General features: G+C 45.5%; 1 protein-coding gene across 6 annotated transcripts in view; it reads left to right on the plus strand.

Annotated features, from left to right (window-relative positions):
* The window catches only part of PHACTR1 (phosphatase and actin regulator 1), a 401,179-nt gene that overhangs the window by 142,928 nt on the left and 237,095 nt on the right, over positions 1-21,156 (plus strand). The window contains exon 1 of one of the 6 annotated variants that reach the window (XM_056521187.1): positions 11,309-11,619. The exons of the other annotated variants lie outside the window; for them this stretch is intronic. Within the exon in view, the coding sequence (XP_056377162.1) occupies positions 11,535-11,619 (85 nt within the window). The 5' untranslated portion in view covers positions 11,309-11,534. Of the gene's footprint in view, positions 1-11,308; positions 11,620-21,156 lie in introns of those variants that run through there. 6 annotated transcript variants of the gene reach the window in all.

Below are 21,156 nucleotides of genomic sequence, written 5' to 3' on the forward strand. Positions count from 1 at the left end.
TTTAAATAAAAAAAAATTAAAGAAGCAATCTGGTTGCCATGGGCAACTGCACCCCCTTCCTCCACACAGGTTTTAATAAATCTCTACCCATGGACACCCAATACAGTGCAGTACATCAAACTACTCAGATGCAAATTCTCATGTTGCACGTACACTACACCGGTGTTTCCCAACCAGTGTGCCTCCAGCTGCCTTTGGCTGTCCGGGCATGCTGGGAGTTGTAGTTTTGCAACAGCTGAAGGAGCACTGGTTTGAAAAATACTGCTCTGTACATACATAAACACACTTATTCATGCAGTGCCATACATAAACAAGGTATAATGGCCAACCTCTTAGGGTATGTTAACACTACATAACAACCGCTAGGAATCATGGATCAAAAATGATCTGGATTTGGCGCAATCTGCTGCAGACATAAGCGCTTTCCAATTGACGGATGGGTATTCTCTCCACTGGACGATTGAAAATGTTCAGTCTTCTGTCAGAATCCATTTCCTCATTGGAAGTTCTGCTTCTTAGCATGTCGGCTCCCCATCCCTCCCAATCTGTAATTTTCTTGACAGGACACTAAAATGACAAAATCCTGTTTTGCTGGTACAGAGTTCTCACTGTGTTGCATAAAATGTACCAACCATTGGTCTAACTGCTGGGACCAACCGCTAGCGCCAGGGCTAAGAGCTCAACACCTTTGCATATGTAATCAATTAAAACAATTGCGTGGCTGCCCGGACTTCGATCCTACCATACTGGGAAGGCTTGGTAAGTAGCTTGACACCGCTGGACAGAGCAACGGGAAAAAAAAGAAAAGGTTTTACATGGGCACACACCACTTTGGTAAAGATCAGTCGTGGACACCGTAAGGAAAATAAAAAGGTGGAATGCTCTCTTTTTCAAGTCACATCTATCATATGACTTGAAAAAGAGAGCAGAGACTCTTGAAATGCGTTGTCAATGTTTTAACAATAAAATTCCACCTTTTTTATTTTCCTTACGATATCAGCGGTTGATCTTTACCGAAGCTGTGTGCGCCCATATAGAACCTGCTCTTCTTTCTTTTCCCATTGCTTCGTCCAGCTGTGTCAAGCCCCTTTATTTTAAGCTACATTTCACATCTGTTCTGGTGGTCAGTTAGGTTTCCCAGCAGAAAGACCCCACCGATCACCTAGTTATCCCCTATCCTGGGGATACAGCATAATTTTGAATTGTGGAAATGTGGTGACCCACGGTGTATGGCGGGGCCACGGGGTGTAGCCGTGTAGGTGGAGGAGCAAGATGGTATTAACCCTGGTGGCAAGGTGTTGTTAACCCCTAATGTTCGTGACGCCAGAGTGGTTTTTGGGTACCGGAACCACACGAACGGTATCTCCACTATTCCAATGGCTAGGTAGTGAAAGGAGAGTCCACAACCAGTTATGGTTTAACGGAGGCTTTACTGAGTTCATATAGATGGCATTATTTTCACAGCTAGGCTAGATTCCCAGAGAGATGGCCAGCAACACAGAAAGACCTTGCAGCTTGCTGGGACCAATTAGACTGGTAATAGACTTTAGATAATTATCTTGAAGCTTGATTTTAGACTGGACTTGACTTTGGGTAGTGACAGCAGACATAGACTTTTGACTTACTGGGATGACTGTAAATTTGAGGCCTTCCAGATGTTGGTCACTAGCAGAGAATAGAGATAAGAGACAGAATTGTACTGGCCGCCACTTTATATAGTGGGGGGCTGGACTAAAGCCCATTGGTCAAGCTGCGGGTCATAGGTTAAGCTGGTGCTCTTTGGGTAACATCATGTGAGAACATAACATGTAACATTTCACAGGTCCGTTAGATGTCATTACTGGAGTCCTCCAAAGATCATTTGTACTAACTATACATAGATATACTGACTATACATACAATACAACAAATAAAACTACAATAGCAGCAGGGGAGACACTGCAATAGAGCCCCCAGGTCACTGAGGTACTCAACCTGACAGGGCCTAAGTGTAGTGTAGGACCATGTCTTGTACTGGGACATTACGGAAATACCTCTTTAACAGCAATAATATTGATAGCTTGCCATCTGAGTTTAGAAGGACCTGACAGACTGAAAACCACCACTATCATTATGATGACAGACCATATAAGTGATTTAAGTGCAGGTTTATTCAATAATGCCCCTACATAATGCATAACTTACCACTACAGATATTAAGTGATTGCAGTCCAGTTACATCTGGTCACTCACAGGTGATGTTTTTTTTTGATCAGAGTATTTCCTTTTTCTTCTTAATTCAGCCCAGCTCTGCACATTTCTAGCACCTATAGTGGTCCAAACAATAATAACTGGTGGTGTCCCACACAGTAGAGTGGTTAGATAAGTGGGTTTGGGAAAAGTAGGTAGGTCTCCCCATTAGTAAGTTAGGTTGCTCAAGTAGTTATAAAGATTCCCTCAGGTAGATTCCCCCATTACATAGGTGCCCCTCCATAGAAAGTTGCCACCTGTACCTAGGTCCCCAGTAGATAGCTGCTCCCTATAGGTGGTTTTCCTTGTGGATAGTTTCCCCCTGTAGGTGGGTCCCTTGAAGATAGTTTGTCTCTGGAGGTAGGTCCTCTATAGGTAGCTACCCAGTGTACTTAGAAGTCTCCTGTAGATACAGTCATCGCCGAAAATGTTGGCACCCCTGAAATTTTTCTAGAAAATGAAGTATTTCTCACAGAAAAGAATTGCAGTAACACATGTTTTGCTATAAACATGTTTATTCCCTTTGTGTGTATTGGAACTAAACCAAAAAAGGGATGAAAAAAAAGCAAATTGGACATAATGTCACACCAAACTCCAAAAATGGGCTGGACTAAATTATTGTCACCCTTAACTTAATATTTGGTTGCACATCCTTTGGAAAAAAATAACTAGAATAAGTCGCTTCCTATAACCATAAATAAGCTTCTCACACCTCTCAGCCGGAATGTTGGACCACTCTTCCTTTACAAACTTCTCCAGGTCTCTCTTATTGGAAGGCGCCTTTTCCCAACAGCAATTTTATGATCTCTCCACAGGTGTTCAATGAGATTTAGATCTGGACTCATTGCTGGCCACTTCAGAACTCTCCAGTGCTATGTTGCCATCCATTTCTGGGTGCTTTTTGACATATGTTTGGGGTCATTGCCTTGCTGGCAGATTCATGATCTCGAACGCAAACCCAGCTTTCTGACACTGGGCTATACAGTGCGACCCAAAATCCATTGGTAATCCTCAGATTTCATTATTCCTTGCACACCTTGAAGGCACCCAGTGCCAGAGGCAGCAAAACAACCCCAAAACACCATTGAACCTTCATCATATTTCACTGTAGGTACTGTGTTCTTTTCTTTGTAGGCCTCATTCCATTTTCGGTAAACAGTAGAAGGATGTGCTTTACCAAAAGCTCTATCGTCGTCTCATCTGTCCACAAGATGTATTCCCAGAAGGATTTTGGCTTACTTAAGTTCATTTTGGCAAAATGTAGTCTTGCTTTTTTTATGTCTCTGTGTCAGCAGTGGGGTCCTCCTGGGTCTCATGCCATAGCGTTTCTGTTACGCCTAGCGCTCCGGGTCCCCGCTCCTCCCCGGAGCGCTCACGGCGTCTTTCTCCCTGCAGCGCCCCGGTCAGTCCCGCTGACCGGGAGCGCTGCACTGTCATGGCCGTCGGGGATGCGATTCGCACAGCGGGACGCGCCCTCTCGCGAATCGCATCCCAGGTCACTTACCCGTCCCGGTCCCCTGCAGTCTTGTGCTGGCGCGCGCGGCTCCGCTCTCTAGGGCGCGCGCGCGCCAGCTCTCTGAGACTTAAAGGGCCAGTGCACCAATGATTGGTGCCTGGCCCAATTAGCTTAATTGGCTTCCATCTGCTCCCTGGCTATATCTGTTCTCCTCCCTTGCACTCCCTTGCCGGATCTTGTTGCCTTGTGCCAGTGAAAGCGTTTAGTGTGTCCAAAGCCTGTGTACCTGAACTTCTGCTATCCATCCTGACTACGAACCTTGCCGCCTGCCCCCGACCTTCTGCTATGTCTGACCTTGCCTCTGCCTAGTCCTTCTGTCCCACGCCTTCTCAGCAGTCAGCGAGGTTGAGCCGTTGCTAGTGGATACGACCTGGTTGCTACTGCCGCAGCAAGACCATCCCGCTTTGCGGCGGGCTCTGGTGAAAACCAGTAGCCTCTTAGAACCGGTCCACTAGCACGGTCCACGCCAATCCCTCGCTGACACAGCGGATCCACAACCCGTAAGCCGAATCGTGACAGTAGATCCGGCCATGGATCCCGCTGAGGTGCCGCTGCCAAGTCTCGCTGACCTGACCACGGTGGTCGCTCAGCAATCGCAGCAAATTGCCCAACAAGGACAGCAGCTGTCGCAGTTGACCGCCATGTTACAGCAACTTCTGCCTCTGCTACAGCAGCAACCATCTCCTCCGCCAGCTCCTGCACCTCCTCCGCAGCGAGTGGCCGCTCCTAGCCTCCGCTTGTCCCTGCCGGACAAATTTGATGGGGACTCTAAACTCTGCCGTGGATTTTTGTCTCAGTGTTCCCTGCATATGGAGATGTTGTCGGACTTGTTTCCTACAGAACGGTCTAAGGTGGCGTTCGTAGTAAGCCTTCTTTCAGGAAAGGCCTTGTCTTGGGCCACACCGCTCTGGGACCGCAATGATCCTGCCACAGCCACAGTCCAGGCCTTCTTCGCTGAAGTCCGGAGTGTCTTCGAGGAGCCAGCCCGAGCTTCTTCTGCCGAGACTGCCCTGTTGAACCTGGTCCAGGGTAATTCTTCAGTGGGCGAGTACGCCATCCAATTTCGTACTCTTGCTTCCGAGTTATCATGGAATAACGAGGCTCTCTGCGCGACCTTTAAAAAAGGCCTATCCAGTCGCATCAAGGATGTGCTGGCCGCACGAGAGATTCCTGCCAACCTCCAAGAACTCATCCATTTGGCTACCCGCATTGACATGCGTTTTTCTGAGCGACACCAAGAGCTCCGCCAGGAAAAAGACTTAGATCTCTGGGCACCTCTCCCACAGCATCCTTTGCAGTCTACGCCTGGGCCTCACGCCGAGGAGGTCATGCAAGTGGATCGGTCTCGCCTGACCCAGGAAGAGAGGAATCGCCGTAGGGAAGAAAATCTCTGTCTGTACTGTGCCAGTACCGAGCACTTCTTGGTGGATTGCCCTATCCGTCCTCCACGTCTGGGAAACGCACGCACGCACCCAGCTCACGTGGGTGTGGCGTCTCTTGGTTCTAAGTCTGCTTCTCCACGTCTCACGGTGCCCGTGCGGATTTCTCCTTCAGCCAACTCCTCCCTCTCAGCCCTGGCCTGCTTGGACTCTGGTGCCTCCGGGAATTTTATTTTGGAGTCTTTTGTGAATAAATTCCGCATCCCGGTGACCCGTCTCGTCAAGCCTCTCTACATTTCCGCGGTCAATGGAGCCAGACTGGATTGCACTGTGCGTTACCGCACAGAACCCCTCCTGATGTGTATCGGACCCCATCGCGAAGTGATTGAGCTCTTCGTCCTACCCAACTGTACCTCTGAGGTCCTCCTCGGTCTGCCATGGCTCCGGCTTCATTCCCCCACCCTTGATTGGACCACCGGGGAGATCAAGAACTGGGACTCTGCCTGCCATAGGAAGTGCCTCTCCCCCCCCTCCCAGTCCCGTCAGGCAAGCCTCTGTGCCTCCTCATGGCTCCCGTCCTTGTGTCACCCTGCCCCGTGCCAAGCTTCACCCTCTGCCCTCCCTCCCCATTCCAACTCCTGCTGTACTGCCTGCCGTTGAGGAAACCCTCCATTCTTTCCCGGTGTCCTCATCCCAGGGGAGGCAGTTACCGGACAAAAAAAAGGGGAGACCTAAGGGGGGGGGGTACTGTTACACCTAGCGCTCCGGGTCCCCGCTCCTCCCCGGAGCGCTCACGGCGTCTTTCTCCCTGCAGCGCCCCGGTCAGTCCCGCTGACCGGGAGCGCTGCACTGTCATGGCCGTCGGGGATGCGATTCGCACAGCGGGACACGCCCGCTCGCGAATCGCATCCCAGGTCACTTACCCGTCCCGGTCCCCTGCTGTCTTGTGCTGGCGCGCGCGGCTCCGCTCTCTAGGGCGCGCGCGCGCCAGCTCTCTGAGACTTAAAGGGCCAGTGCACCAATGATTGGTGCCTGGCCCAATTAGCTTAATTGGCTTCCATCTGCTCCCTGGCTATATCTGATCTCCTCCCTTGCACTCCCTTGCCGGATCTTGTTGCCTTGTGCCAGTGAAAGCGTTTAGTGTGTCCAAAGCCTGTGTACCTGAACTTCTGCTATCCATCCTGACTACGAACCTTGCCGCCTGCCCCCGACCTTCTGCTACGTCTGACCTTGCCTCTGCCTAGTCCTTCTGTCCCACGCCTTCTCAGCAGTCAGCGAGGTTGAGCCGTTGCTAGTGGATACGACCTGGTTGCTACTGCCGCAGCAAGACCATCCCGCTTTGCGGCGGGCTCTGGTGAAAACCAGTAGCCTCTTAGAACCGGTCCACTAGCACGGTCCACGCCAATCCCTCGCTGACACAGCGGATCCACAACCCGTAAGCCGAATCGTGACAGTTTCATTTCATTTAAATGTTGACGGATAGTTTGTGCTGACACTGATGCTCCCTGAGCCTGCAGGACAGCTAGAATATCTTTGGAACTTGTTTGGGGCTGCTTATCCACCATCCGGACTATCCGGACTATCCTGCGTCCTTTCATCAATTTTTCTCTTCAGTCCTCGCCCAGGGAGATTAGCTACAGTGTCATGGGTTACAAACTTCTTGATAATGTTGCGCACTGTGGACAAAGGCAAATCTAGATCTCTGGAGATGGACTTGTAACCCTGAGATTGTTGATATTTTTCCACAATTTTAGTTCTCAAGTCCTCAGACAGTTCTCGTCTCCTCTTCCTGTTGTCCATGCAAAGACTGCAAAGAGTAAGTGAACTTCTCTTCTTTTTATCTGCTTTCAAGTGTGATTTTTATATTGCCCCACACCTGTTACTTGCCCCATGTGAGTTTAAAGGAGTATCACATGCTTGAAACAATCTTATTTAGCCAAAATTTTGAAAGGCTGCCAATAATTCTGTCCGGCCCATTTCTAGAGTATGGTGTAACATTATGTCCAATTAGCTTTTTTTTTCCTCCCTTTTTTTGGTTTAGTTCCAATACACACAAAGGGAATAAACATGTGTATAGCAAAACATGTGTTACTGCAATCCTTTTCTTTGAGAAATACTTCATTTTCGCGAAAAATTTCAGGGGTGCCAACATTTATGGCCATGATTGTAGTTGCCCTCATAGTTGCTTCCTGTAGGTATTAGCCACTGAAAGTAGTATCCCCCTGTAGGTAGTTTTCCCCTGTAGGTAGTTGTCCCCTGTAGATAGTTATCCCCTGTAGATAGTTGACCCATGTACGTAGACCCCCTATATACTTGCCCCCTGTATGTAGACCTTATGTTGATAGTTGTCCCCTGCTCATGATTTAAAAAATAAAAATACTCACCTTCCCCTGCCAGCTCTGGTGAGGTAACTCATCTGTGCCAGAGCACAGAGGAAGAGATGCTCAAACTCTTTTGGCTTGTGGCTCTTGTGGCTGTGATAATTCGAACAAAAAAGTGATTGATAAGTCGGCCACAAGAGTGATTGATAGGGTGAGCCAGAGCAAGTGGCTGTTCGCTCTGTAAAACTTACAACAAACACTGAATTTAATTTTAAGGACATCATTTGGACACATTTACAGTTACTGTAAATGTGAGACATGTGGAGATAGTTGTGAGGTATGGAAATTGCGTGCTTGCTGTGGAAAACATACTGGAATGCCATTCCAATGCAGGACTCGAGCCCTGCTGTAAAGAGCCAAAAGGGCTTCAACTAAGTTCTGAGCAAAGGGTCTGAGTACTTATGTCAATGCAATAAATACATTAGCAAAGATTTCAAAAAATTTATTTTTACTTTGTCATTATTGGGTATTAAATGTAGAATGAACATTATTTTATGTAAATCAAGTAACAGCTCCCAAAATAAAGAAAAATATTTTTTTTTCAAAGTCTTCCTAACCATAAAGGGGTATTATGGGCAAAAAACATCTTATCCCCTATCTAAAGGATAGGGGATAAGATGTCTGATCGCAGGGGGCCCGCCGCTGGGACCCCCCGCGATCTCCCTGCAGCAGCCCGCATTCTATGCATAGTTGCGTCTGGAGTTTCGGAAACCGCCGGGCTTCCGAGACGGGAACGCGACGTCACGCCATGCCACGCCCCCTCCATTCATTTCTATGGGAGGGGGCATAGCGGCCGCAATGCCCCCTCCCATAGACATGAATGGAGGGGGCGTGGTGTGATGTCACGTCCCCGTCTCGGAAGCCCGAAGGTTTCCAAAACTTCAGACGCAGCTACGCATAGAATGTGGGCTGCTGCAGGGAGATCGCGGAGGTTGAACGCCGTGTCTAAAGGGAAAGTAAATCATTGCCGGTTAGCTCAGGGGGCTGTTCGGGATGTCTGCAGCGAAATTGCTGCATCCCGAACAGCTGTGACACAGCAGAAGGGTCCCTTACCTGCCTCCTTGTGTCCGATCGCCGAATGACTGCTCAGTGCCTCAGATCCAGGCATGAGCAGTCAAGCGGCAGAATCATTTCCTATGAGAAACCATTGATCAATGTAAAAGATCAGTGTGTGCAGAGTTATAGGTGCCTATGGGAGCTATAACATTGCAAAAAAAAAGTGAAAAAAAAAAGTGAATAAAGATCATTTAACCCCCTTCCCTAATAAAAGCTTGAATCACCCCCTTTTCCCATTAAAAAAAAAAACGTTTTAATTAAAATTAAAAATAAACATATGTCGTATTGCCGCGTGCTGAAATTTCCGAATTATAAAAATATATTGTTAATTAAAATATAAAAAAATTCCAAAGTCCAAAATAGCGTATTTTTGGTCACTTTTTATTTATGAAAAAATGAATATAAAGCGATCAAAAAGTCCGATCAATACAAAAATGATACCGCTATAACCTTCAGATCATGGCGCAAAGAAATGAGCCCTCATACTGCCCCATACGTGGAAAAATAAAAAAGTTATAGGGGTCAGAAGATGACAATTTTAAACTTATAAATTTTCCTGCATGTAGTTATGATTTTTTTCAGAAGTAGGACAAAATCAAACCTATATAAGTAGGGTATCATTTTAATCGTATGGACCTACAGAATAAAGTGAAGGTGTCATTTTTACCGAAAAATTTACAGTGTAGAAACAGAAGCCCCTAAAAGTTACAAAATGACTTTTTTATTTTTTTTTTCAATTTTGTCTCGCAATGATTTTTTTTTACATTTCGCCATACATTTTGGGGTAAAATGACTGATGTCATTACAAAGAACAATTGGTGGCACAAAAAATAAGCCATCATATGGATTTATAGGTGCAAAATTGAAAGAGTTATGATTTTTTTAAAGGTAAGGAGGAAGAAATGAAAGTGCAAAAACTGAAAAACCCCTGGTCCTTAAGGGTTAAAGAATCAATTTGCAAATTATGGTGGAAAATAAGTATTTGGTGAATAACAAAAGTTCATCTCAATACTTTGTTATATATACCCTTTGTTGACAATGACAGAGGTCAAAGGTTTTCACACACTGTTGTTGGTATTTTGGCCCATTCCTCCATGCAGATCTCCTCTAGAGCAGTGATGTTTTGGGGCTGTCGCTGGGCAACACAGACTTTCAACTCCCTGCAAAGGTTTTCTATGGGGTTGAGATCTGGAGACTGGATAGGCCACTCCAGGACCTTGAATTGCTTCTTACAAAGCCACTCCTTCGTTCCCCGGACGGTGTGTTGGGGATTATTGTCATGCTGAAAGATCCAGCCACATTTCATCTTCAATGCCCTTGCTGATAGAATGAGGTTTTCACTCAAAATCTCATGATACATGGCCCCATTCATTCTTTCCTATACACGAATCAGTTTTCCTGGCCCCTTAGCAGAAAAACAGACCCAAAGCATAGTGTTCCCCCCCCCATGTTTCACAGTAGGTATGGTGTTCTTTGGATGCAACTCAGCATTCTTTCTCCTCCAAACACGACGAGTTGAGTTTTTACCAAAAAATTCTACTTTGGTTTCATCTGACCATATGACATTCTCCCAATCCTCTTCTGGATCATACAAATGCTCTCTAGCAAACTTAAGATGGGCACAAACATGAACTGGCTTAAGCAGAGGGACATGTCCGGCACTGCATAATTTGAGTCCCTGGCGGTGTAGTGTGTTACTGATGTTAGCCTTTGTTACTTTGGTCCCAGCTCTCTGCAGGTCATTCACTAGGTCCCCACGTGTGGTTCTTGGATTTTTGCTCACCGTTCTTTTGATCATTTTGACAACAGGGGGTGTGGTGTGGAGATCTTGCGTGGAGCCCCAGATCGAGAGAGATTATGAGTGTTCTTGTATGTATTCCAATTTCTAGTAATTGCTCCCACAGTTGATTTCTTCACACCAAGCTGCTTGCCTATTGCAAATTCAGTCTTCCCAGCCTGGTGCAGGTCTACAATTTTTTTCTGGTGTCCTTCGACAGCTCTTTGGTCTTGGCCATAGTGGAGTTTGGAGTGTGACTGTTTGAGGTTGTAGACAGGTGTCTTTTAAACTGATAACAAGTTCAAACAGGTGCCATTGATACAGGTAACAAGTGGGGGACAGAGGAGACTCGTAAAGAAGAAGTTACAGGTCTGTGAGAGCCGGAAATCTTGCTTGTTTGTAGGTGACCAAATACTTATTTTCTTATTTTACCGTAATTTGCAAATTAATTCTTTAAAAATCAGACAATGTGATTTTATGGATTTTTTTTCTCATTATATGGTATATATATGATGAAGATTACAGGCCTCTCTCATCTTTTTAAGTGGGAGAACTTGCACAATTGGTGGCTGACTAAAAAACTTTTTTGCCCCACTGTATATTTATATATTTTTTATTAATATTTTTATTTTTTATTTTTAGTGGTCTTTGTAAATTATAATAACAACAATTTAGATTCGTTGCAAATAAGGAAAACTGGTGATGCTTTCTAAGCTACATTTATTGCAATTCTCTTTTACATTGATATGACTCCGCAATGTTGCTCGCTGTTCCGCACGATCACCACTTGGTGTCAGAAATGCTATACGGTGTTAAATGTCTTCCTGCTTGAATAAAACATTTTTCACAGCAGAATTTGGACTGCTTACCAGAGCAGACTTCTCTGAAAAACTGTTTTGAACATTTGGAAGAGAAAATATGGAACATATTATTTGGATTGCAAAACTAGTACAGTAAAATTGTTAACATGCTCAGTCAACAGATCAGAAAAATCTGTAGAAATGCAATACTCCCAGAGGTCTTCTTACATAGAAGACTGGAAGAAATGGAATTCATAATGCTCCAAATATAAAGCAAACCGAATCATACGACTTGAATTATACATTGCTGTGGAAGAGAACAACACAGGAACTGTTCTTGGGTCTTGGATGCATAAAGTTGATATGTTGATCTGCTTGGCGGCTTTGTGATATTCCATGCTATTTATTCACCGACAAAGCAGCTGTGAAGCTGGAGCCAACAGATGTGCAAAGGATACTGCATACCGCTCTGCCCCACCAGGTACACAACATCTCTGCATGCTATGGAAATGCTCTCCGTCTTACACACTGTACACTAGTGTTTCCCAACCAGGGAGCCTCCAGCTGTTGCAAAACTACAATTCCCAGCATGCCCGGACAGCCAACGGCTGTCCGGGCATGCTGGGAGTTGTAGTTTTGCAACAGCTGGAGGCTCCCAGGTTGGGAAACACTACTGTACACAATGATTTACTGGGAATGTATTTCCCTAGTATCATCTGTTGTGTTCTCAAACAATGTGGATTATATATGTGATGTCTGCCTATGTTGTCTGAGACAATCTTTCAGATAGGAAACATATGCATGGAAATGTTTTATGATGTATGGAGAGGGTGTCATACAGAACAATGAAGGGGGTCTTGTAAAGGCCTTTTTTTGGGGGGGGGTCTCAATTCTCTTTTACAATATTTACAATGGGTCACTAGGGTGACCACTGAATCCTAAATTTACCATCCACTATTCAAGTAAAACTCAACTTTTAATGTCTCAAATTAAAGGGGTTATCCTGGAAAAAACTTTATATATATATATATATATATATATATATATATATATATATATATATCAACTGGCTCCAGAAAGTTAAACAGATTTTTATATTACTTCTATTAAAAATTCTTAATCCTTTCAGTACTTATGAGCTTCTGAAGTTAAGGTTGTTCTTTTCTGTCTATGTGCTCTCTGATGACACGTGTCTCGGGAACCGCCCAGTTTAGAAGAGGTTTGCTATGGGGATTTGCTTCTAAACTGGGCGGTTCCAATGCAGTTTTGGGTTATTATACAAACATTAACTTAAATGGGCCCTGTCAGATACCAAAAACTTTTTATATGTTGTTAAATATGAAAATTAAAGACCTTTTGTTATATGGTTGTTTCAAAAATGTTAAATATAGAAAACAGCAATCCCGCCACTAGGGGTCCCCATACCTACTGGGACACTAACTAGTCCTGCAGCAGAATCAGGCTTGTCCATAATGAAAAGAGGGATTTTTATAATTAATATAGGTAATAAAGAGGCATAAAAAATAGATGTACATGGTCAGGATTAGGTACCGAGTAACATAGGCAATTCTTTGTTGTGGGTTCACTTTAAAATCAACAATGCAACTAAGTATACCAAAGCATTAAAAAAGTGATCAAGCAATCGTATGTTTTAGTGAAATTTGAAAAATACAAATGATTGTCCCACAAAAAAACAATTTCCAATCAGCGTAAAGTCATAGCTGTATTGGACACTGTCCACCTTCATCCTGAGGCTCATTCCTCTCCAGCTATCTTATCCATTGATCAAAAGGCTTTTTATAACGTGAGTTAGGATTGGTTATGGAGTGACCGCAATTGTATGGGCTTTGATGGGGCTTTTTAACTTATGTGTGCTCATTGTATTTGACCCCTTTAGCTAGGGTACACCTCCCAGGGTTTCTTTCTGAACCATTTTCGGCCCAGCTAGGCACTCGTCAGGGGTGCCCTTTATCCCCTTTGCTATTTAACTTGGTTTTAGAACCTCTGTTGAGGGTCCTGGCCACTACTTCCTCTTTTACGGGTATAAAGGTAGGCACCCATGAAAGTCCGCTCTATTTGCGGATGATATTTTATTGTTTTTTTCTCATCCTGAGAGAGACTTGCGGGGGGGTGTTTGAGATCCTTACCGATTTTGGGAAGGTTTCAGGGTTCAAAGTGAACCCTCTAAACGTACTCTTTTAGATATTAAGGGATTTTTTCGCCCTTCTCCTAACCCACATTTGGGTATTCATGCACGTTACTCTCCTGCATCTATCTATGCGTTGAACTATCCCCCTTTATTTAAGAAATGTATTTCTGATTTAAGATGTTGGCAATCCCTTCCTCTTCCTTTCCTAGCCCGGTGCCATCTCCTGAAAATGATGGGGTTTTCCAAATTACTATACCCGAAGCAGACTATCCCTTTATTACTTAAACATAAAGATGTCACATTGTTATGTTCTGAGTTCTCCAAATTCATATGGGTTAATAATCGACCAAGAATAGCTTTAAAAAAGCTGATGCTACCTGGTGATCAGGTGGGGGTATTAACTTCCCAAATATTAGACATTATAACCTAGCCTGATTATTGCGCCATGGGGTGGATTGGGTAAAGGGCTCTATTGTTTACTCTAACTTTGAACTTGAGGCTGGGATGATGAGGCCTTGGTCTTTACCAGCCTTATTGCACACTAGATTCTCAGCCTTACCGAGACTCATTAAGGGTAGACCACTTTTAAAAAACACTATTGCTGCATGGAAGGCTTGCAGGGAGGCCATGAAATTGCCATTCCTCATTAGCAAGGACATGCCATTGTGGTCTCACCCGGAGTTTCCCTTGGGGCATCAAAGTCCTTTATATTGGGATTGGAGAGCAGCAGGGATACTTCTGATGAGACACCTTTAACATCCCACTGAACCCCGCTATTATACCCTACCTGAATTAACGGCCCAATATGGGATTGGACCCTCACATTTTCTGCATTGTTGTATTTTGTTCGCCTGAGGCTGATAGATCTGACTGTAGAAAGGGGCACTACCTCATTTGATGCATTCTTGACTGACACTTCTTTTTTTTTATTTTTCATAATTGTTAATTTTGGAGAAAATTTTTCATTTTTCAAACAAGTACAGCATGAAGAAAGAAAAAAATAAGAAAAACAATGTACAAGTGAATATAAAGTAACAGAAACATATATCCAAAACCGCTGAGAGCAGTGTGTGTCAAAGTCTGCCAGATTTTTTGAGAGAATTCTCACATATAATAAAGAAAACATATTTAATAATTATTTTTGTTTTGTTTGTGGTTTTTCTCTCTAAGATCAATATTCTTAAAGGGTGAGAGGGTAGATTCCTGAGGAGAGGTCACAAATAAAATTCTATCCTTCAGAGAATTGATATTTTACATAAACAGACTTCAAAAAGAAGACACAGGATTAACATGAATAAAATGAATATATGTAATATAATATGTAATATATAGGCCCGCATGGTCCGGTATGTGGGTTATCGAGTAATATAACTCAGACTGTTGTAAAGTTGTATATCCCAGGGGCGTCAAATTATTTGAAATTGAGGTAAGGTGTCGTCTGTGATAGCTGAAAAGCACTCCATGTGTTTCACCTCTCTAATTTTATCTGTCAGTGCTGAAAGGGGAGGAGTTTCAGTGCGCTGCCACCATTGGGCAATAATACATTTAGCGGCGGTCAATAAATGGAGGTATAGGTTAGTTTGGGGTTTGTTAAGACAAATAGCGGGAAGATTGAGCAGGTACGTAGAAGGATCTAGTGGAAAGAAGAAATGGATGAAATTATGGATGAAAGGTCGCACACCTAACCAAAATTGTTTAAAGGGGTACTCCGGTGGAAAACTTTTTTTTTTAAATCTACTGGTGCCACAAAGTTAAACAGATTTGTAAACTTTGTGGCACTTCTATTAAAAAATCTTAATCCTTCCAGCACTTATTAGCTGCTGAATACTACAGAGGAAATTCTTTTCTTTTTGGAACACAATGCTTTCTGCTGACATCACAAGCACATTGCTCTCTGCTGACATCTCTGTCCATTTTAGGAACTGTCCAGAGCAGCATATGTTTGCTATGGGGATTTTCTCCTACTCTGGACAGTTCTTAAAATGGACAGAGCTGTCAGCAGAGAGCACTGTGCTCGTGATTCAGCTGAGAGCTCTGTGTTCCAAAAAGAAAAGAATTTCCTCTGTAGTATTCAGCAGCTAATAAGTACTGGAAGGATTAAGATTTTTTAATTAAAGTAATTTACAAATCTGTTTAACTTTTTGGCACCAGTTGACTTAAAAAAAAAAAAGTTTTCCACCGGAGTACCCCTTTAAGTAAACAGCATTCCCAGATTATATGCAGGAGGGGCCCAATCGCGGTTTTACACAGTCGTTAGGTACTTGAGGGAAAAGTGATCGAGCATGTCTGGGGTATGGTACCAGAACATGAGGACTTTATACTGGTTTTCCTTATGTGTAATGCAGGAGGATGATTTAGCGGCATTAGACCAAATCAAAGGCCATTGATGGTAGGGTATATTTTTCCTCAAATAGGATTCCTACTTGGTCATTTACGAGTGGGGGTGGTAATTATATCAGTGGTTGTGTACAATACAGTATATATCTTGGAGATAAGTGCTTTAGATACCACGTTACCTCTTCATATCTTTTCGAAAAGAGTAAGGGGGGAAGCGGGGTAGTGGTAGGAGTGGGAAAAAAGTGGTTAATGAGATCATTATATAAGGTGATAGACGAGTTAGGAAAATCATATTTGTTTTTTAGGGACCCAAATGATAATGTAGTGCATCTTAGAGAATCAACAAGATCGATAAATAAAAAGAGCTTAGCCTTTACCCAGGGGGCGACTATATCTACCTCATTGCTCTCAGGGATAAAAGGATTAAAAAGTAGGGGAGTTATTAAGGTCTTATGTGGTTTCAGCTTGTATATTGAGAAAGTTTTACCCAAAATTTGTTTTGTGAGTTTCATTGAGCTCAGGAGACCTTTAGGTGTTTTAATAGGATTCCATGACCATATTAAAGAGCCTAGGAGAGTAGGCAAGATCCATTTCTGTTCAATTTCACACCATCTATGTTAGGCGAAGAAGTTCGACCAAATAGGTATTCTATGCAAGTGTGTTGCAAGGTAATATTTGTAGAAAATCGGGGAATGCCAAACCACCATATTATTTAGATAATGCTAAAACCGAAAGAGAAATCCTATGGCGAACTTTAGCAGTGTAGATTGAAGTTTCTAGGGACAGACATGGGTAAAGTTTCAAACAGATAGAGGACTTTGGGTAAAATAGTCATTTTTATGGCTGCTAACCTGCTAAAGAGGGATAAAGGCAATTGTGACCATTTAGCAAAGAGTTGATTTCCTGAAACAGAGGTGGAAAATTGTATATAAACAATGAGGAGAAGGTGGGGGTAAGCTTAATTCCTAGATATTTTATTTGGGTATTTTGCCATCTAAATTTAAAGTTGGTTTTTAGTCCCTGTAAGTCTTTGTCATTGATATTGATAGGTAGCGCTTCTATTTTTTTAAAGTTAATTTTGTATCCAGATACTCCTGAATAATTATCAAGGGTAATAAGGAGATTGGGCGATGAAATGTGAGGGTTAGTTAGTGTAAGGAGGACATTGTCTGCAAATAATGATATTTTAAACTCACTGGAATTTTGTTTTACACCTCAAATGTCAGGAGGATATCGAATTGCGGCTGCCAGAAGTTCTATACTAAGTACATAGAGCAGGGGAGACAAGGGGCACCCCTATCTTGTACCGTTAGATATTTGAAAGAGGCAAGACATAGCAGGTGGTAAGCGTACCTGTGTAGAGGGACTTGACTTACACTTCTGCCATTCATTCCTTGTCTTATCTTTATTGGAAAATATGGAGGCGGGGTAGTGAAGCATTGTGTGCCTCCTTGTTTCACTACTGGGAACGGAAGTTGGGAAGTTGGACTTGGGTAAAGGTATCTTGGAGGGCTGGGCGAAAGTTAGGAAAGCGGTAGTTAGCAAAGTGTGGAGGGAGACGCAATTCAAGATCATGCACTATGCGGTATATAGTTTTACTCTCCCTAGGACGGTTAACAGACCTGACAGGTTGGAGGAATGCCCTAACTGTGGTGAACAATGGTGTCACGATCACACCCTATCGGTCCAGCCAAGACGCTAGAGAGAGTGTGATGGTGCAAGGGTTAAAGCCGCCAGACCTCTGGGTATCCACTACTAGTCCCAGCAAGTCACCAAATTAACCCTTAGATAAACGTGTTTCACCCGAGCTGCCTTCAGAAAGGTGAGCTCATATATTTAGAGATCAAAGACCAGAGCTGATTAATTAAACATTTAATCTGATAAAAGGTATCACAGTGCTGACTATGAAAATACAGAAAGAAATGACATACAGTTACAAAAATATATAAAAGAGTTTAGCAAGTTCAGAAAGCAAAAATTAAGTTCTTACAGCGTAATATTATAGCAGTCCATGAGAGTGGGTCTCCAGCTGTTCTTAGGATGGTCTTGTCAGCTTGGGGCACAGATCTTAACAACCAACTTTGAGTCTAGCATTGTTTAAATATCATATCTGCTTGTTTTTTGGAGGGAAGCTCCACTCCCCCCTCCCCTCTGATCCCACCAAGGGGCATCTGTTATCTCCCACTCCTGACTTCAAACAAACAACCAGCCAGGCCCCCTAATAAACTGCAATACACAAACAGGGACACACCGTCTGAATGACCCCTCACCCCCCAGGTCTTAGTTTATACACAGATGCAATAATAAAAAACAGGTATGTTTCCATAATCAGGCCTTGGGCCTGACAAATGGTCTGATCTTCTTTATGGTTTAGTAACATGTCCTAGGACCCGTAGCTTTTGGACCTCTTTGTGTACTGTCTTAAGGGATACCTTACGGATACATTTAGCGGTAGACCCCTGTTACGCCGAGCGCTCCGGGTCCCTGCTCCTCCCCGGAGCGCTTGCGGCGTTCTCCTCTCTGCAGCGCCCCGGTCAGACCCGCTGACCGGGAGCGCTGCACTGACACTGACGACGAGGATGCAATTCGCATAGCGGGACGCGCCCGCTCGCGAATCGCATCCCAAGTCACTTACCTGTCCCGGTCCCCGGCTGTCACGTTCTGGCGCGCGCTGCTCCGCTCTCTAGGGCGCGTGCGCCAGCTCTCTAAGATTTAAAGGGCCAGTGCACCAATGATTGGTGCCTGGCCCAATCAGTCTAATTAGCTTCCACCTGCTCCCTGCTTATATAACCTCACTTCCCCTTCCCTTCCTTGCCGGATCTTGTTGCCATTGTGCCAGTGAAAGCGTTCTTTGTATGTCCCAAGCCAGTGTTCCAGACCTCTTGCCTTTGCCCCTGACTACGATCCTTGCTGCCTGCCCTGACCTTCTGCTACGTCCAACCTTGCTCTTGCCTAATCCCTTGTACCGCGCCTATCTCAGCAGTCAGAGAGGTTGAGCTGTTGCCGGTGGATACGACCTGGTTGCTACCGCCGCTGCAAGACCATCCCGCTTTGCGGCGGGCTCTGGTGAATACCAGTAGCAACTTAGAACCGGTCCGCCGGCACGGTCCACGCCAATCCCTCTCTGACACAGAGGATCCACCTCCAGCCTGCCGAATCCTGACAGTAGATCCGTCCATGGATCCCGCTGAGGTGCCGCTGCCAAGTCTCGCTGACCTACCCATGGTGGTCGCCCAGCAATCTCAGCAAATCGCCCAACAAGGACAGCAGCTGTCGCAGTTGACCGCCATGCTACAGCAACTTCTGCCACTGCTACAGCAGCAACCATCTCCTCCGCCAGCTCCTGCACCTCCTCCGCAGCGAGTGCCCGCTCCTAGCCTCCGCTTGTCCCTGCCGGACAAATTTGATGGGGACTCTAGACTCTGCCGTGGTTTCCTGTCTCAATGTTCCCTACATATGGAGATGTTGTCGGACCAATTTCCTACTGAACGGTCTAAGGTGGCTTTTGTAGTTAGTCTTCTGTCTGGAAAGGCCTTGTCTTGGGCCACACCACTCTGGGACCGCAATGATCCTGCCACAGCCACAGTCCAGTCCTTCTTCGCTGAAGTCCATAGTGTCTTTGAGGAGCCAGCCCGGGCCTCCTCTGCCGAGACTGCCTTGCTGAACCTAGTCCAAGGAACTTCTTCCGTAGGCGAATATGCCATCCAGTTTCGTACCCTCGCCTCAGAGCTAGCCTGGAACAATGAGGCCCTCTGCACGACCTTCAAGAAAGGCTTATCCAGCAACATCAAAGATGTACTGGCCGCACGAGAAATTCCAGTAACCTGAACTTATCCTTTTGGCCACCCGCATCGACAAGCGTTTTTCTGAAAGACACCAGGAGCTCCGCCAGGAAAAGGACCTTGATCTCTGGGCACCTCTCTCCCAGTATCCTTTGCAATCTACCCCTGTGCCTCCCGCCGAGGAGGCTATGCAAGTGGATCGGTCTCGCCTGACCCATGAAGAGAGGACTCGCCGCAGAGATAAAAATTTATGTCTGTACTGCGCTAGTACCGAACATTTCTTGGTGGACTGTCCTATTCGTCCTCCGCGTCTGGGAAACGCACGCACCCTGTTCAAATGGGAGTGGCGTTCCTTGGTGTGAATTCTGCTTCTCCACGTCTCACTGTGCCCGTGCGGATTGCTCCTTCTGCCAACTCCTCCTTTTCAGCCGTGGCCTTCTTGGACTCTGGTTCTGCTGGAAATTTTATTCTGGCCTCTTTTGTCAATAGGTTCAGCATCCCAGTGACCCGTCTCGTCAAGCCGCTCTACATTTCTTCCGTCAACGGAGCAAAATTGGACTGCACTGTGCATTACCGCACGGAACCCCTGCTTATGAGCATTGGACTGCATCACGAGAAAATTGATTTTTTTGTTCTGCCCAACTGCACCTCTGAAGTCCTCCTTGGTCTGCCATGGCTCCAACGTCATTCTCCCCCCCTCGACTGGACCACCGGGGAGATCAAGAATTGGGGTCCTACTTGTCACAAATGATGCCTCACATCTGCTCCTCATAGCCCCCTTCCTAGTAACACTCTGCCCCGTGACAAGCTTCACCCTCTGCCCCCTCTCCCCATTCCCACTTCTTCTGGATTGCCTGCCGCTGATGTAGCTTCCAGGGACTTTTCTTTTTTCCAGAAGGAAACTCAAGAGTCGCCCCCTATGTTCTCATCTCATTTGAAGGGACAAGGAGACAAAAAGAGGGGGAGACCTAAGGGGGGGTGTACTGTTACGCCGAGCGCTCCGGGTCCCTGCTCCTCCCCAGAGCGCTCGCGGCGTTCTCCTCTCTGCAGCGCCCCGGTCAGACCCGCTGACCGGGAGCGCTGCACTGACACTGACGACGAGGATGCGATTTGCATAGCGGGACGCGCCAGCTCGCGAATCGCATCCCAAGTCACTTACCTGTCCCGGTCCCCGGCTGTCACATTCTGGCGTGCGCGGCACCGCTCTCTAGGGCGCGCGCGCGCCAGCTCTCTAAGATTTAAAGGGCCAGTGCACCAATGATTGGTGCCTGGCCCAATCAGTCTAATTAGCTTCCACCTGCTCCCTGCTTATATAACCTCACTTCCCCTTCCCTTCCTTGCCGGATCTTGTTGCCATTGTGCCAGTGAAAGTGTTCTTTGTATGTCCCAAGCCAGTGTTCCAGACCTCTTGCCGTTGCCCCTGACTACGATCCTTGCTGCCTGCCCTGACCTTCTGCTACGTCCAACCTTGCTCTTGCCTAATCCCTTGTACCGCACCTATCTCAGCAGTCAGAGAGGTTGAGCCGTTGCCGGTGAATACGACCTGGTTGCTACCGCCGCTGCAAGACCATCCCGCTTTGCGGCGGGCTCTGGTGAATACCAGTAGCAACTTAGAATCGGTCCGCCAGCACAGTCCACGCCAATCCCTCTCTGACACAGAGGATCCACCTCCAGCCTGCCGAATCCTGACAACCCCTTTTAATTCTATTGCATGTGACTGACGAGGAGGTTACCCTGACCTTACTGACAC

The sequence above is a fragment of the Hyla sarda genome, chromosome 5, assembly GCF_029499605.1.
Source record: "Hyla sarda isolate aHylSar1 chromosome 5, aHylSar1.hap1, whole genome shotgun sequence".
NCBI classification, from domain to species: Eukaryota; Metazoa; Chordata; class Amphibia; order Anura; family Hylidae; genus Hyla; species Hyla sarda.